We start from the raw sequence: 16,931 nt of genomic DNA on the forward strand, positions 1-16,931 counted from the left end.
TAAACGTAGATTGTAATATGCGACCTTGCTTCATACCAGACGGGTCTCACTCCTCTCATGGAGGCTGCGTCTGGTGGTTATGCTGAAGTGGGCCGTGTGCTGTTAGATAAAGGGGCAGATGTCAATGCCCCTCCGGTTCCTTCCTCTCGTGACACCGCACTCACCATAGCTGCAGACAAGGGCCACTACAAGTTCTGTGAGCTTCTTATCAGCAGGTACGTCTGTAAGACTTGCACACGGTGTAGAATACATGACGGAAGGTGGCATCTTTAGTACTGTGCTAATCATGCTTATCCCGCCACTTTGTTTATTTAGAGGGGCTCACATTGATGTGCGGAATAAGAAGGGGAACACACCTTTGTGGCTGGCTGCTAACGGAGGCCACTTTGACGTAGTTCAGCTGTTGGTGCAGGCTGGAGCTGACGTTGACGCAGCCGACAACCGCAAGATCACCCCCCTCATGGCAGCGTTCCGCAAGGTAAGCAGTTTTGCCTTGGAATGTTGAGGGTTAATGGATTTTTTGGCTTATCTGGGTTATGCAGAATCTGTGATGCTGGTTACTGCAGAATTGTAAACCTTGTCATTTAAATAGTGTATTTTTTATTTAAAGTCTTTATCCAAACTCTATAGATTGTCCCCAAAACATTATATTAAATTATGTTCCTTATTGTTTCATTTTTTAGGGTCATGTTAAAGTGGTGCAGTACCTAGTAAAGGAAGTCAACCAGTTCCCGTCTGACATTGAGTGCATGAGATACATTGCAACCATAGCAGATAAGGTACCAAAGAAAACTTGCCTTGTCATGATGCAGGCATATTCTAAGAACAACATTTCCATGACTCGAGATGAGTCTTTGATTGAAATATTTACATTCCAACATGCAGGAACTACTGAAGAAGTGTCATCAGTGCATGGAGACCATCGTCAAAGCCAAAGATCAGCAGGCCGCTGAGGCAAACAAGAACGCCAGCATTCTGCTAAAGGAGCTTGATCTGGAAAAGGTTAGTTTCACTTCATATGAATAGGAACCACTGGTGCAACCAGATGATTGAATTTTTTAGTCACAGCATGCAGCAGAACTTAGTTGTTAAACTGTGATTCCAGTCTCGTGAAGAAAGTAAGAAGCAGGCCTTGGCTGCAAAACGGGAGAAGAGAAAGGAGAAGCGCAAGAAAAAGAAGGAAGAGCAGAAGAGGAAGATGGCGGAAGAAGAGGCAAAAGTGAAAGAGGTGTACTCGGAGCTGCAGGATCTGAAGGAGGACTCTTCTGAAGGTGAGGAACACTAATAGGTTAATGCTCTGATGTCAGATAGAAATCCTCTACTTCACTTTCGTTTGTAAATTTGGTTAAAAAATATATCGATTTTTTTTGTTAGCATTTTTTTTGAAAATCTAATGTGTACAGTAGATTTGTCATTTTTGTATATATTTTAATTCTTCAGAGCCCCAGTAGCATCTTGTTAATTATTTGCTTTTTTGCAGAGCTGGAGGTACCAATTGAGCCCCCAAGCGCTACCACCACCACGACCATTGGAATCTCCGCCACTTCCCCAACCTTCACAAACGCGTTTGGCAAAAAGCGGGCAAACGTGGCCTCCACGCCGAGCACCAGTCGCAAGAACAAAAAGAACAAGACCAAGGATTGTCCCTGTGAGCCCATCATCCTCCAAGACCCGCAGGTGGCCCTGGCGCAGCAGAAAGCTGACAAAAACAAGATCCATGGCGAACCCAGAGGGGGCGGGGCACCTGGCGGAACCAGCGACTCCGATAACCTTGACAGCACTGACTGCAACAGTGAAAGCAGCAATGGCAGTAAGAGTCAAGAGCTCACCGACCCACCCTTTTCATCCTCCTCTTCCTCCTTCCCCCTCCCAGTCCCTGCAGGCTCTGGCCATTTCCAGACTCCAGCAGAGAAGAGACGGGGGCCATCGCTGCAGAGCTATCGTGAGGAGAAGGTCACAGTGTCCATCTCCAAACCGCAGCACAGGTAAGATCTGATTTACTTCCACTTGTCGTTGCTTTAGAGCTTATTGTGCAATTGAAGTCAAAGTTACTGACTGCAGTAGAAAAAAGGCATATCCGTGCACCAATTAGCATGCAGACTTTGAGATTAGTTTGTGATGGACGCTAATACCTTACAAATATTGAGATATCAGGGTACCACATACTGCATATATGTTTATGCATCAAATTAATGTTGCACTATTCTCATTGCAGATCTCATGAGATCAACAGTGACTTGACTCCCAGTTCCCTGCCCTCATCGTTCAAGACCATTTCACTGCCCGTCACCTCACCCAACATTAAAATGAACCTCACAAGTCCTAAGAGGGGCCAGAAAAGAGAAGAGGGATGGAAGGAGGTGGTTCGGAGGTAAGGCTCAAAACTACTTAGCAATGTGATAAACAATACATTCTAGCATTAAGATTTGCAGAGGCATACTCGCATTTCATCCCAATATGACACAACCTGTTCTTTCTTAATTTCTGTAGATCTAAGAAACTCTCAGTCCCTGCTTCGGTGGTTTCTCGGATAATGGGTCGGGGTGGCTGCAACATTACAGCCATCCAAGACGTCACGGGCGCACACATCGATGTGGACAAACAGAAAGACAAGAACGGAGAGAGAATGATCACAATCAGGTAAGGCTGACAGTCCTCAAAGTATTAACAATTATTTCCACCCTACAAGAACTCTTCCAGAGTAATGAGTATGTGTTGTTCTATGTATGTTTGCAGAGGAGGCACAGAGTCCACACGGCATGCTGTACAACTTATCAACGCGCTAATTCAGGATCCTGCCAAAGAGCTGGAAGACCTGATACCTCGTAACCACATCCGGCCACCTGGCACCAACACCAAAATCAGCTCCACCTACACAACCTCCACTGGGGCAACCAGCACTACAGCAGCCAGTTCGAAAGGCCTGCCATCTGTGGTGCCCTCCTCAAGTGTGTCTTTCCCATCCTCCTCCAACTCTACGTCTCAGCAGGCTGGCAAGTTGGGCAAAAGCATGGCACCGGGTGTCAGGTCTCCCTTCGTATCTTTGCCGCTCGCTTACGCTCATCCTCAGCTGGCCCTTCTAGCGACTATGCATCATATCCGTCACCCTCGTTTGCCTATGGCACAGTTCGGCGGCACTTTCCCGTCATCTCCCAACACATGGGGTCCATTTCCTGTGCGTCCTGTGAGCCCTGGTAGCGCTAACAGCTCCCCAAAACACAGTGGCAACTCTGCTTCGCGTCCTGCCATCTCTGCTCCGGCCCACCCTGAGCACCCCTCTCCTCCTACATCCAGCACCCTGGCTGCCACTGGCTCCACCACTTCTCCTACCAGTACTGCACCTACCAACATCCCCACGCCTTCCTCAGTCCGGAAGCAGCTCTTCTCCGCAGAGCCAAAGTCTGGGGCTGGAGTGTCCGTGACCACGACAGGCAGCACCACTACGTCTGCACAAGTTGCTCCGTCTCCCATCAGCTGCGTTCCAACCACCCCAACGACCCCGCCGCCGCCCATTGCTCTGCCCCTACAACATCCTCCCCAACCAAAGCCAGAGCCGGCTAGCTTCAGCACCCCTGTTAAAGAGAAGCCTGTCACAGAGCTCGCTCTCTCCAGTGCGGGAGCTGCACCTGACGGCCCAAGCCCCTCAGCTCCCCCGCACTTCACGTCCTCTACGTCAGGCCCCTCGATGCTGCCTGCACAGTCTGAGAGCCGACAGCAGCTTCCATCACACTTTCCCTCCACCACAGAACCCAGTTCTTCATCATCTTCATCTCAGCCAGGCTCATCTCACCCTGTCACACGCCTGCCTCTTCCCACCTGCAGCAGCACGGTCACTAACACCAGCAGCACCTCACCTCATTACACCCCAGCCGTGCCTGGTGTGTCGCCGCGCATGCAGCCACCGGCACCCTTCTACCCCATGCCTCCAGGGGCTCTGCCGGATCAGCAGTCTGTGTTTGTGCCTCCAGGAGCTTCGCAGGAGCCTCCCAAACAGCAGCAGCAACAACAGCCTCAGCCTACCCTGTCTCCGGCAGGCATGCCCCCTCCCTCTCTTCCAATGTCCTCCAACATGGGCATGATCAATGGCTCTCAAATGCACCTGCACGGTGGAAAAGCGCAACTGCCACACAACTTTGGACCTGCGGCTCTTTTCAGTCCCTTCAGCAGCATCTTCGACAACAACCAGATGGGTAACAATCAGGTTTGGGGGGCCTGCCATCTGCCGACACGTACCCCATCTGAGCAGCCCTACAGTGCCCCAACTACCGCTTACATAGCTGGAATGGGGCAAATGGAAAGTGGAATGCCTCCTCCGGATGGCTCAAAAGCTCCAGGGTATCGTTGCTCCTCACAAAGAGTGGTCTCTAGCCCCATTGGTGAGGGCAGCCTTTGCAAAATAAGCACTTGCTGAATACTTTGCTTTGTTTTTTTGTGATTTGTAGTCGGATGCTTTTTTAAAAAGCTTTTTTTTGTTATATTACAGGAATGCATCCGATGGACCCCACATGCAATTCCATGTCCTCGTCTGCTCCGCTCACCAACTTTACCACAAGCATGTCTGCCAGCCCTGTGTTTCTGCAGGGTCCGGCTCCTGTGGGTACACCCTCCTTCAGCCGCCAGCACTTCTCTCCCCATCCCTGGAATTCCTCCACTTCATGTATGAAAATAAATTGTAATGAAAATGCATCACACAGATCATTCATTTCCTGAAAGATTAAAACTTGTATACTTGGAATAGGATGTAATTAAATATTTTTGCTCGTCTCAATTGTTGTGGCACGTTTAGGTGAATCTCCAGTGCCCTCTGTGTCTTCCGGGGCATCTTCACCTCTTTGCACATCTACAGTGACACCTGCTCTGACACAGTCAAAACCAAGTAGCTCCAACCAGCAGGATCGGAAAGTGCCCCCACCCATCGGAACAGAGCGTCTGGCCCGTATCCGGCAAACCGGCTCCGTCAACCACACCATGCTACCCACCAGCTACACCCCACCAGTTGGACAGGGTGGCATTTGGTCTTTTGGAGTGGGCAGTGCCTCCGGTGAGTTTGCAGCTGACATAGACAATTAATGTTCTGTATGTTTGAAAAAAGTCAGGTGAAGTTCTAAATAGGGCTGGGTATCAATTGTGATGTTCTGATTCGATTCCGATTCACAAGCTCTCGGTTTGATTCGATTCTCGATTCGAGTCAATGATTATAGATTTAATACAAATTATAGATATTTCTAAAAAAAGATCAGTAAATATCACATTACAATGGTGAATTAAAAAATGAAATGAAGAGCCACAAACCTGTATATTAAACTTTAAAACACACTTGGGTATATTGAAACAGAACAGGTTATTTTACATTTAAGATACAGTATAACAAACAAAATTTCACAAAATTGGCTGTAATGAGTGGCTGCAATCATATGAACCGCTGCCTTTTATGTGAAGGTGATGTTAAATTCGAGGACACACCTGCATCCGCCATGTTAATTAAGCAATGAACGAACCATATGTAACATCCACCCGTTGTAAAAAGAAAAGTGACATCTAGTGGATAGTAGTAGCAATAATATTCACGTTAATGAATGTTCAGTGCTTGCGGAAATATGAAAGAAAAAAAATCGATTCACAGCTTTTGAGAATCGACATTGAATCGACTGCATTTTAAAAAACGATTAATCGATTTTTTTTTAATTTTGCTCAGCCCTAGTTCTAAAGTTACCAAAGATTGTTTTTAATCGATTTTTTATTTATCTTATCTTTGCCTGCTTTTCACCATGGAAGCAGAGAGTTGAATAAATGAACATTTCTTGTGGTTACAGAGACGATGTCAGGCTGGTCTCAGCCCCTGATGGGAGGGCCGGTGATGCAGATGCAGGAGCCGTCAGCCTTCTCTCAACACCAGGCTATGGAACGGGATGACACTGGGATTGTCGCTCCTTCTAACACTTACCACCAACCTCTACCCACCAACTTTATGGATTTTCCAAAGGTACACCTTCTACAGTGACAACCTTTTGAACTGTAATACATTATTAATGACTCTTTTTTTTACCTGTCCTTTGTGCTTGATCTTAAGACCTTTCTAGAAAAAAGCTTTTTGTTGACTGCATCTTTTTAATTTGTTTTGTGGATGTTAGGGGTTGCCGATGTCAATGTACGGTGGCGCAATGATTCCACCTCACCCTCAGATGGCGGAGGCTCCTGGTGGCCCTGTATACAATGGTCTTCACACCTCTGACCCTGCCTGGAATCCCATCCTGAAGGTTGTTCCCAACTCTGCTGAGAGTTCAGACCCACAACAGGTAATTGTTATTAGCCTCTGTTCCTCTATATTGAAAGTGAAACAGACTGTAACGGAAGTCCTCTCCCTTCTTTGCTTCTCTAATTCTTTCCTTGAATCCTTGTTGTTTCAGGTATGGCCTGGTACTTGGGCCCCACACGTGGGAAATGTGCATCTGAACCATGTCAACTAAACCGTGATCGCGACGTCCTAGGAGCAGTAACAAGAAACACGTTAAAAGAACAAGATAATTACCTAATTACTGAGACGTGGTATTAACCTAGATGTGTCCCCCCAAAAAATGTTAAACCAGTTATGAAATTCGAGAAACGGACACCTTTGATGTGCCTAACTAAAAAGAGAGAATCCAGTGTGGGATTTAACGTGTTTACCACTGTCTATGAACAAATCGATTGCCTGTTCAACAGGATACATTCTGAGTAGTATAGCCATTTTGACATTTAAGCCCCACGTAAAAGAGTTCTTGGTCGGCAGGGCTTAGTAGGACAGTGCGCTATTTATACTTGGCCAAGACATAGATGATTGCATAAAGAATGAAATCAGACCTTTTAGAGTGGTAAATACCTGTATAATTGTTTACATACTGAAAAAAGGGTTAAAATGAGAGTAAATTTCATGTCGTATAGTGGCTCTACTTTGTAGCCTGTATTAATGTGAAATATTTACCTTAATATTCAATAAAAAGTTGGAAATGTACCTGGTGTGTGAACATTTCTCTTACCCACGAAGTGAACATCTTGTACTGGTGATAGAATAAGTCAACTTGGACAAGGCTTTACATCACAAACTGTGTGAGATGGCAACAAAAATATTTACAGCAAGTTGACACATTTACAATAGTCACATTTTAAGATAAATGCAACACATTAAAGATAGTGTAGGCAGTTTCATAGGGGGTAGCAATTGGAAGCTAGTTTTAGAAGTGGAAAAAGTCTTTGTTTTAGAGCACTCTAAACCCACGCCTCCTCGTGTCATTCACCAATGACGCATTACAGTACGAAGCACATAACATTAGAACAGTAATAAACGTCGACGTGAACTGGAAGTTGCGATCGATTTTACTTCCAATACACTCGGAAATGTGTCAAAATATGGAATTTTGAATTAGAACAATAGTGGGCGTGGCTTCCGTCTTTCTCTGCGTTTTGATTGGATGTATAAAAACAGCCGTTGCATTTTGAAATGGAATTGGCAGCAGACTGACAGTTGAAGGCCCCTGACAACGTCATTTAAGATGGATAGTCATTACAGGACGGAAGTGCATTTTCAGATTTTAACGGAAAATTATGAGGGCACATGTTTTTTAAAAAGAGAATGACCCACATTGATAAACAATTTACAATAATTGCTGCAATATTTCATGAAAAAATAGGCATTGTATTTTTTTTTATTTCACTGGGACTTTAACAACCTTAATACGTGTGGTCCCTGATAGTACACATACTGGGAGACGTCTATTTGATGTCTGTATTTACATCTAATTTAATGATCTTTAACAGAATTTATCTGAAATTACATTTTTGTAAAAAATGGTTAATTAATTGTCCATTGCATATTTATAAAAAAAAAAACCCCACCTCAGAACAGCTGCTTGTTCGACTTGATGCAGCGCCGCAAGATCGGACAGGCGGATGACAAGTACCGCGAGAGCGATTCGAAACCAAACATGTTATGGGTTTTTCGAATCGCTCTCGCGGTACTTTATGTCATCCGCCTGTCCGATCTTCCCGCGCCGCATTAAGTCGAACAAGCCTGTTTTTTTGCCACATCACCTCATCGCACTTGTTTTGTTTCGTCGTCATACCACGTGTCACACTGAAGTTCTCCGAAGAACCTATGCCGGCAGTTCAAAAAGTACATACCACAAAGTAAACACTTGTCAAGGGGCCTCATTGGATCAGATTCGTCCTTGTGATTGGTTTGATTTTATTATAGCACGTGAGAAGTCTCCGCCCCGAGCATTAAATGCGCTCAAACTTGCAGTGCCACAGCAGATCGCGCACGATAATCATAACATCTTCAACAGGACGTTTAGTGTGGTTAACTTTACATTCACTTTCAGCAGAAATCATGTCTGCCAGCTGCGAAGCTTCATCGACATATCCGATTCCAAGCCGATCTGTAGTTGAGAAGACCTGGTCTCAGCTGCCAGAGAGCTACAATCAGACTCCAGGCGGAACTTTGTTTTCAACAACTCCCGGTGGTAAGATGTACTCTTTGTACTCTTACTCATCGTTGATTTTGAGTTTATTAAATACATCCCAGATAGCACAATCCATCTGGTTTACGTCTATTTGACGTCTGCATTTACATCTGCAAGACATCTTAAATACATAGTTTGCTCATCTGCAATACGTCTCGGAGACGTCTGAACGTCTGTAATACGTCTGCTAAAGATCTGGAGATCTGCTGCTTAAAAACATCTGCTAAACATCTTAGAAAGAGCTGTTGTACATCCATTCTAAATCATAAACATCTTACAGACATCTTCTAGATGTCTATATGACGTCTGACAGCAAACATCTCCGAGACGTATTGCAGATGAGCAAACAATGTATTGTAGATGTCTTGCAGATGTAAATGCAGACGTCAAATAGACGTAAACCAGATGTATGTGTGCTATCAGGGATGGCACGTGCGTGTTTTGAATGGCGTGTGTAGAGCTCCACTCTAGACTGCGCACTCTTAAAGGCTCTTAAACACCCTTAAGTGTGTCCTTAAGTATACCTTAAATTTTACTTAAGTTATTCTCATATTGTCTTTGGTAGAGGGAAATCACCCCTTAAGTGTCATACTTAAGGGAAAAACTTAAGGCGCTTTATGCAACTGGGCCCAGAGACTGTAGCAAAGTCGTACAAGCTAACATCATCTGTCAATGTCAGCTTCTGTATTTTATTTGTAAATAAATTACAAAAGCACAGGTCACGTGGAGAAATGTGTGCTTCGGAGTATACCTGTATCGAGCGATTTTTTTTTAGTACATTTTTGTTATTAAACGAGCTCGTGAACTCGTCCATTTATATTTTGTATATTATTTTTCGAGTTAGACTTAATCCACGCTCAGTAAGAGATGTCTTTGATGCTTCATGTGGTTGTTGCGTAACTACAGGGCATGTAAACACGGCAAATGTAAGCACCCTTGTCGGATCTTGGCATTTAGCAGACACTTATCTTAAGTTACTTATTAAAAGGGCAAAATCCATTAAATGATCTGTTTTAAGGAGGCAATACCACTAGTGCTGTACAAGTCATCCTAATATAATTTCAACTGCTCAGCAGACATGCATTCTTTATTATTTGCATTGTACAGAATGCTGAGCAACAAGGACAGCAAGGAGTTTTAAAAACTAGTCCCAACATTTTTCTTTTAACAATCATCCTCTGGAGCTAATATCTCTATTTTCATACAGGGACTCGGATAATCTATGAACGAAAGTTTCTCTTGGAATTTCGAAACTCACCAATTGCACGCACCCCACCCTGCTGCCTCCCCCATATCCCAGGGGTCACTATTACCTCAGTGCACCCAGCAGAGCAAGATGATGACAACAAAGATGTCCCTGGTATGAAAGCTGTGTCCTCATATCTCTTATTCTGTTTTTTATCTCCCTTCTGCATTAAGAAGCGTGCTGTGATGTGTTTACAATGCTAGCACGTGTTAACCATATTCTGTTCCAAATCCATGGCCTCAAGCATATGTTGAGAAACATGTTTAAGCTTGCTCTTAACCAATTCATTTTCTTTTCCGTTGCAAATTATCCTTGCAGAACATGTTTGTTTCAGTTGTTTATTGCAAAAAATAGCTTGAGGTGTGAATTCATGCCCAGTCAGGATCTGAATCCATTTACTATGCTTCCAACTGGAGTGGATATTTATGTCCAAAATGTACTATGACACTCTGATAAAATGCTGGAGTCTTGTGTCATGTTACCATTTGTAGTTTGTAAATAACCACAACACCTGTCTGGTTGAAATCATGTAGTCTGAAACTTGCATTAGTATCAATCATAACCTATAATGTTAGCTCATGGTCACATTGCAGTGAGTGAAACCACGTCCTGAGAAAAGCAAATAAAGACACATCTGAACCTTGTTGGTTGGCAAGCGTGATATCCATATCAGGGGAATATCCACAGTTTGTACCGTACTATGTGTGAAGGTGATGCTGTTCAAAGGAATTTTTTAAGGGTGAGGTCACAGTTCCTTTGCTTTGAACCCTCTAACCCCTCCATCTTTCTTCCTCAGTTGATGATAGCCAGTTTGTGATGGATATGTGATTTCTCTACGACCTTGTGGCAAAATGGACTGTTTCAGCTTTTCCACCAGTGGAATCAGGGTCTGATCTGAGGAAAGAACACACCGGCTGTGGATTCCTTCTTTGTATCTTCTATGATTTTTCCTTTATCTTAAATAATGAAACACTCAGATCAAGTTCTCTGTTGTGGGGAGGAGTATTGAGCATTTTGAGTTTGGTTGAAAGTAAGGTTAAAACTTTATAAATTTGTAGCCTTTGCTGTTTGTACAATTTCAACTGCTGCTATTCAGTGCCTTTCTCTTTTGGGACATTTCTGAATGTGACCACGTTAAGGTTCAGATATGACCATTTGATTTTCTAATGGCACTTCCTTTTAAATATCCAAACCATGTGAGGGGCAATTATGTCATATATATATTCCAGAAAAGTGATGTCATATATATTGCTGTAAATTTTTGGATGTGATGACAGTTTTTAATAAAACTAAATAATACTTGGACTTCTTTGAGTGTTTATTCTTCTACAGGTACATCTCAAAAAATTAGAATATCGTGAAAAGGGTCAATATTTTTTGTCACTCATTTCAGAAAGTGAAACCCATATATTATATAGATTCATTACATGTAGAGTGAAATATTTAAAGCCTTCATTTCTTGAAATTTTGATGATTATGGCTTACAGATAATGAAAACCCAAAATTCAGTGTCTCAGAAAATAATAAAAAAGGATATTTTAAACAGAAATGTCAGGCTTCTGAAAAGAATGTTCATTTCTATGCACTCAATATTTGGTTGGGCCTCCTTTTGCATGAATTACTGCATCAATGCGGCGTGGCATGGAGGCAATCAGCATGTGGCACTTCTCATGTGTAATGGAAGCCCAGGTTGCTTTGACAGCGGCCTTCAGGTCATCTGCATTGTTGGGTCTGGTGTCTCTCATCTTCCTCTTGACAATACCCCATAGATTCTCTATGGGGTTCAGGTCAGGCGGGTTTGCTGGCCAATCAAGCACAGTACCACCATGGTCACTGAACCAGCTTTTGGTACCTTTGGCAGTGTGGGCAGGTGCCAAGTCCTGCTGGAAAATGAAATCAGCATCTCCATAAAGCTTGTCAGCAGAAGGAAGCATGAAAGTGCTCTAAAATTTCCTTGTAAATGGCTGCGTTGACTGTGGACTTCAGAAAACACAGTGGACCAAAGTCCTCTTTTCAGATGAAAGTAAATTTTGCATTTCATTTGGAAATCAAGGTCCTAGAGTCTGGAGGAAAAGTGGAGAGGCACAGAATTCATTTTGCTTGAAGTCCAGTGTGTAGTTTCCACAGTGATGATTTGGGCTGCCATGTCATCTGCTGGTGTTGGTCCACTGTGTTTTCTGAAGTCCACAGTGAACGCAGCCATCTACAAGGAAATTTTAGAGCACTCCAGTTTATTCCTATGACTAAAAATGTCACTTGATGCTCGCATTTTTATACTGGCCGCGTTTCTGAAGTCGCGGCTCTCTTGTCTTCCACAATTTACGAGTGTGAGCAACGGGACATGGTGAGAAAGCGGCGCATCCTGCGCATGGCCGTACCTACCATGGAGGTCCGGATCTCGGTAGTTTTGTGGTGTAAATCATTGCCTAATAGGACAAACTGTACTATTTAGTACTGCCAATATTGTAGATAACTCAGATCTGATCTACCTCAGCTGTTAAGTGTCAACCAGTTGGCCAATCAAATGAAAGAATGCGGGATTATTGACAGAAATCGAGCTCGAGTTCAGTTTCAACTGTGAAAGAGCGCGATGTAAGTAGCTAAATGTTTAATGTTTTATCATATAAATGTTAGGAGCCATTAACATGTCGCGTCTAAAAACGCGTGCAAAACGCTGACTGCGTCGCTTTCTCCCTCTTTTCAGAGCGCCCGCGAGTTTGCTCTCTCGATTTGAGTGGGCTTGACGCATTTAAACAACGAGCCTGAGTAAAATACCGATTGTAATATCCAGTAATGTTAATCCAAACTACAAAAATTTATAATTTACGTGTTTAATGTCAGTTTGATGAGACAAAAACATTACCAGACCTTCACTAGTTAATGCTAAACCGCGTGGCTTTGACTCCGGTGTGTTTATAGGTTGTGGTTAGCCTATATTTAAACAACTATATGAAATAAAATTATGCAAATAATTCAAATGCATAACTTTTAAATGAATTCTCGTTTCTATATTATTTTAAGTTGACCTATTTTTTTTATAAAAACCTAAGTGTCTGCAACTTTTGTAATTTGATGTCTTATGTCTGTAACTTCACAAAAAGTTAAAGGGATAACGTTTATTCACTCAAAAGTTCACTCAGCAATTCTGTTATATGTCATTCCAAACCCAATGAAGATTTTGGTTACAAAACGCGATAAACGCCATTTAAAAAAAAAGTTTTTCGCCAAAATCAATATGTATCAGGTCGATATTGAAAAGTCACTTTTTAATTTTACGCAAAATGCGATATCCGCCGTGTTATTCTGTCATGTTTTCTCTCTTTCTTTCCAAACCGCAATAATGCGATATATCCGCTCAACCAATCACAGCACACCATTCCACGCATTGTAAACAGTAATGGCGGCGCTCTGAATACGGTCGGCATCCTAGTTTCCCTGATCTACTTTGTGTTCAACAAACAAACAAAATAATGAATAATTTTGACGGCATTGATGAACTTGTGCTGGTTTCTGCGGTGGGGAAGAAACGTAAACCATCGAAATCTAATCATTTAAGTGAGGAGATTAAGAAGACGAGGCACTAATATAGCATTAAAAGATGACTGATTTAATGTAAATTTAGTCCAGTGCCTGTATGTAAGATTAGTATTGTATTGAGTTCAGATGCTGACATATGTGGATCAACTCACTTTGTTGTGTATTTTCAACAGTTACAATATGAAAAATAACTTTTATATTGATTCAATGGATTTATTGCATTTAAAAAATATTGTTATGGATTTGTTGCTTTTTGGGGAAAAAATGATCAGTTTTTTAATAAATCTTTTAAAATCAAAATCTGGATTTTATTTTTTTTATGTTACTAGAACCTAAAGATGCTATGTGAAACTTTGAAACAGAAAATAGTGGTTTTCATCTTGCCACTTTCTTTGTAAAGAAAACATTTTTACTCAAATTAATCAAAATGGATTTATAGCGTTTTGGAACCAAACTCTTCTCCTTTACAGAAGCTTTTCAGTGACTTGACATAACCAACATCACGTGTTGACACCAAAGGCAGTCAAATTCTTTTTTAAAACATGCAGTTATGTTTAAGCAAATTGCATATTTGTATTCTATTGTTTTTGGAATTTGTCGCAATTGTTTGTAACTATCTAAATATTTAAAAAAGTATACTTTTTAAAAATAATTTATAATAAGTTTGAACTCTCAAATCTTTTTATATGTTGATAACATGTATTTCTTCCAAAATGTTAAGCCTTAGCACTATTTGTAGTCTCATGTTTCAGTCTTACACTGTTTTAAGTGTGTCGGTGTGTCATACGTGACTCTACGTGAGAATGTAACGAGGGAATCTCCTCCTTTTACAAAGTAAAGTCATATGTAGTGAAAATGTTTTGTTTATTTGTAAAATGATGAGATCATGACACATTTCAGAAGCCGATCCCTCTAAAGCTCACTTTTTCAAATGTGTTTGTCTCAGAAAAGCTGCTTCTAATCAGTTTGTCCCCTCTTTCCACCCCCAATGTTGAAAGTCAATAGCAAAATATTTGATAGCGTAGATTCAATTCAGATAAAATTTGCCCTACCACACATCATGTCTGGTTCATTCTTTCACTGTTTTAACTGTGTCAGCGTGTCATGTGAGAATGTAACAAGGGAATCTTCCCTTAACCTTTTACAAAGTAAAACCAGACATTTCCAACAGTTCACTGATGAACCCAGCATTCTGTTTACGTTTCCCTGTAGATTTTTAAATCCTCCTAAAATTCAAACCAATGTTTTCGTCTCCATTATCAAATTAGTATTTCATAATTATATATGCATAAACAGCATATGTTGTAAAATCGATTGCATGATTTTGAATCATGGTCAAGAATCTTCCATAGAAATCATTTTCGATATTGCCATCTAGTGGTAAAATGTGCTTATGTAAGTTCCATGAGTGGAATACTACTAGTTTTTAAGCAAAATACTTGTTGAAAATATATTTTTGCAGTGTGAAAAGACTTAAAGAGATTTTTAAGAGATTTAAAGAGAATCGCTGATGTTGGGTTTATGTTTTAAACACATGATGTAAGCTACTTTTATACTTAAAAACAGATTTAACCCACACCCGCCAGCGCACAATGTACCAACAGTCCATGGCCTGAAACACTGAGTCACCACATCACATTCATGAATCATTTTATTGGTTTTCTGCCTTAATTCGCAGCTGAAACCACATCATGGTTGGAAAATATAGTGCTTTATTTTCGATTCTCAAACATACAAACAAAGAAAATTATCAAAACAATGACATTTGATGCATGTACTGCTGTTCAGTACTTTGTGCCCAACGTCTGTTGATCTCAGCCTTGCTCCCCCTTTCCTGTCACTCACTGCTTTTGTGACTGTGCATTTACACACATAACTCATGGCGTGGCCTCGTCCTGCCTCTCCTGTTCAATAGCTGCAGAGAAATTCACAGAGAAATTACCAACATTCTTAGCAATTGTTTTCTTCAGAAAGACAGAAAAACAAGTGCAATATTTGTTGAGTATCAGTACTGTGAAAACAGCAAAGTATCCAGTCAGCTGAATAAAATATCCTGATCTCACATCCATTTAATCTAAAATGCTGCAACGACACATGCTCCACATTCACTTCATAGTTTGCAACAGAGAAGTTTACATGAAAAATACACATTTTGAGTTGAGTTAACTTTATTATTTGAACATTTTACAGATTAGATTACTATTCATGTCTGTTTCTCCCAAACTAAGGGAATAAGAGGATGTGTTCTAGACTATCCATCATCTATTTTAACACACAACACAAGGCAAATTTTATTTTTTCCATACAGTAGGTTTTCAGAAACTGACAATTTCTGTGTAGTGAAAACTATTGTTATAAGTTGATAAGTGACACACAGACAATAGAAAAAGCAATACATTTTGGATAACATTTTATATTTATATTCTTGGCTGTTGTTTCAGGACCAGATACTTACTTTCTTTTGTTGGCAACGGGTTCTTCTCTTGGGTGTCTGTCTTCCTCAGTTTAGTTTTATCAAAGGTTGTGATTTCCGTCATGTTGGGTTTGTCAGCCATGGTGTTTTTAATAGCCTACTATGGACAAGAAAGAACCAATTACAATTCATTTTAAATTATTCATCCATATATGATAAACCACAAATGAAACAAAACATATTAGAATGCCATTAAAAATGAATAAAGACATTATTTAATCTATTTTGTAAAAAATGTCCTAGCTAATGTTTAGCTATGTATTTGTTATTATCACAGAGTAAGACAACTGTTGGCCATGCTTTCTCTGTCTGGAGACTATGAATGATTTGACCAGGTCTTTGTTCTGTATCTTGTCTCTTAAATACACTTTATTTAATTACTCTTTGAAAAATCTCCAGATACATTTTTCCTCCTTACAAAAATGCAACACAAAATTGCAGCTCTAAATGCAAATAGAACTTCTGCGTATACAAGAAGTCTTACCGTGATAAACCGAATGGATACGAGAGCCGATTGGGAAAGTGTCTGTATGTGTGGCTGGCTGGATGAAGCAGCAGGGTCTGTTTTACGTGTTGAGGAGGGGGCCACGCAGCTTTCTCCCAAGGCTGTTTGAATAGTTGTAACCACCTCCCTTTCTTTGTCTTCCTTTTTCACTCACCGAACATGAAATATTCATGACTTTGAATGGGAGGGGCAGATTTGGAGTGGAAATCTGCTGATCCTGCATGGTGGAGAGATGAACCAGATTTTATTCTGTTAGGAATATGAGAGGCAGTTATGTGAAAGATTCAAGGAGTGGATGGGAGTGACCACATAGGGGACATCCGAGAATGTCAGATTGAACTAAAATATCCAGTCTGTTTTAAAATCAACAAATGTTACAGAAATATTGAATATAGATTAACTATAAAGATGCATCTTGTAATTGACTTGTTTTGATTAAAACCCCAACAATCTTATTTTTTCATAATGACCAACTGACTGTGCATATTTTGGCAACACTACATAAATGGACATTGAAATGTTTAGGATGTGTTAATTTGAATTTAGTGTCATTTTAATAGATTATTTATTTGATTGTTTTAGAAGAAAGATCTGTGATGCACTAAAATAATACTAACGCTAGCTGGTAATCTGTCAATTGCACAATTTGTTGGTCATTTTAGAAAAACATCC

General features: G+C 41.0%; 2 protein-coding genes across 11 annotated transcripts in view; both read left to right on the forward strand.

The window, feature by feature from the left end:
• ankhd1 (ankyrin repeat and KH domain containing 1) overlaps positions 1-6,991 on the forward strand; it is a 38,662-nt gene extending 31,671 nt beyond the window's left edge. For 7 of the 10 annotated variants that reach the window (XM_057359848.1, XM_057359849.1, XM_057359850.1 and 4 more), the window contains 14 exons: positions 40-215; positions 316-478; positions 684-779; positions 886-1,002; positions 1,106-1,271; positions 1,481-1,985; positions 2,216-2,371; positions 2,491-2,640; positions 2,737-4,376; positions 4,484-4,672; positions 4,787-5,041; positions 5,814-5,983; positions 6,132-6,296; positions 6,408-6,991. In XM_057359848.1, the coding sequence (XP_057215831.1) occupies positions 40-215; positions 316-478; positions 684-779; positions 886-1,002; positions 1,106-1,271; positions 1,481-1,985; positions 2,216-2,371; positions 2,491-2,640; positions 2,737-4,376; positions 4,484-4,672; positions 4,787-5,041; positions 5,814-5,983; positions 6,132-6,296; positions 6,408-6,467 (4,008 nt within the window). In that variant the 3' untranslated portion in view covers positions 6,468-6,991. The remainder of the gene's footprint in view (positions 1-39; positions 216-315; positions 479-683; positions 780-885; positions 1,003-1,105; positions 1,272-1,480; positions 1,986-2,215; positions 2,372-2,490; positions 2,641-2,736; positions 4,377-4,483; positions 4,673-4,786; positions 5,042-5,813; positions 5,984-6,131; positions 6,297-6,407) is intronic. The other 3 variants (XM_057359852.1, XM_057359853.1, XM_057359858.1) reach the window with 1 other exon arrangement.
• Positions 6,992-7,955: 964 nt separating this feature from the next.
• Positions 7,956-11,010, forward strand: eif4ebp3 (eukaryotic translation initiation factor 4E binding protein 3). The gene is made up of 3 exons (XM_057359859.1): positions 7,956-8,498; positions 9,706-9,858; positions 10,541-11,010. Exons 1-3 carry the CDS (start codon positions 8,261-8,263, stop codon positions 10,570-10,572), a joined length of 423 nt encoding a protein of 140 aa, XP_057215842.1. The 5' UTR covers positions 7,956-8,260; the 3' UTR covers positions 10,573-11,010.
• The last annotated feature ends 5,921 nt before the right edge of the window (positions 11,011-16,931 follow it).

This window comes from Triplophysa rosa, linkage group LG19 (genome assembly GCF_024868665.1).
Source record: "Triplophysa rosa linkage group LG19, Trosa_1v2, whole genome shotgun sequence".
Classification (NCBI taxonomy): domain Eukaryota; kingdom Metazoa; phylum Chordata; class Actinopteri; order Cypriniformes; family Nemacheilidae; genus Triplophysa; species Triplophysa rosa.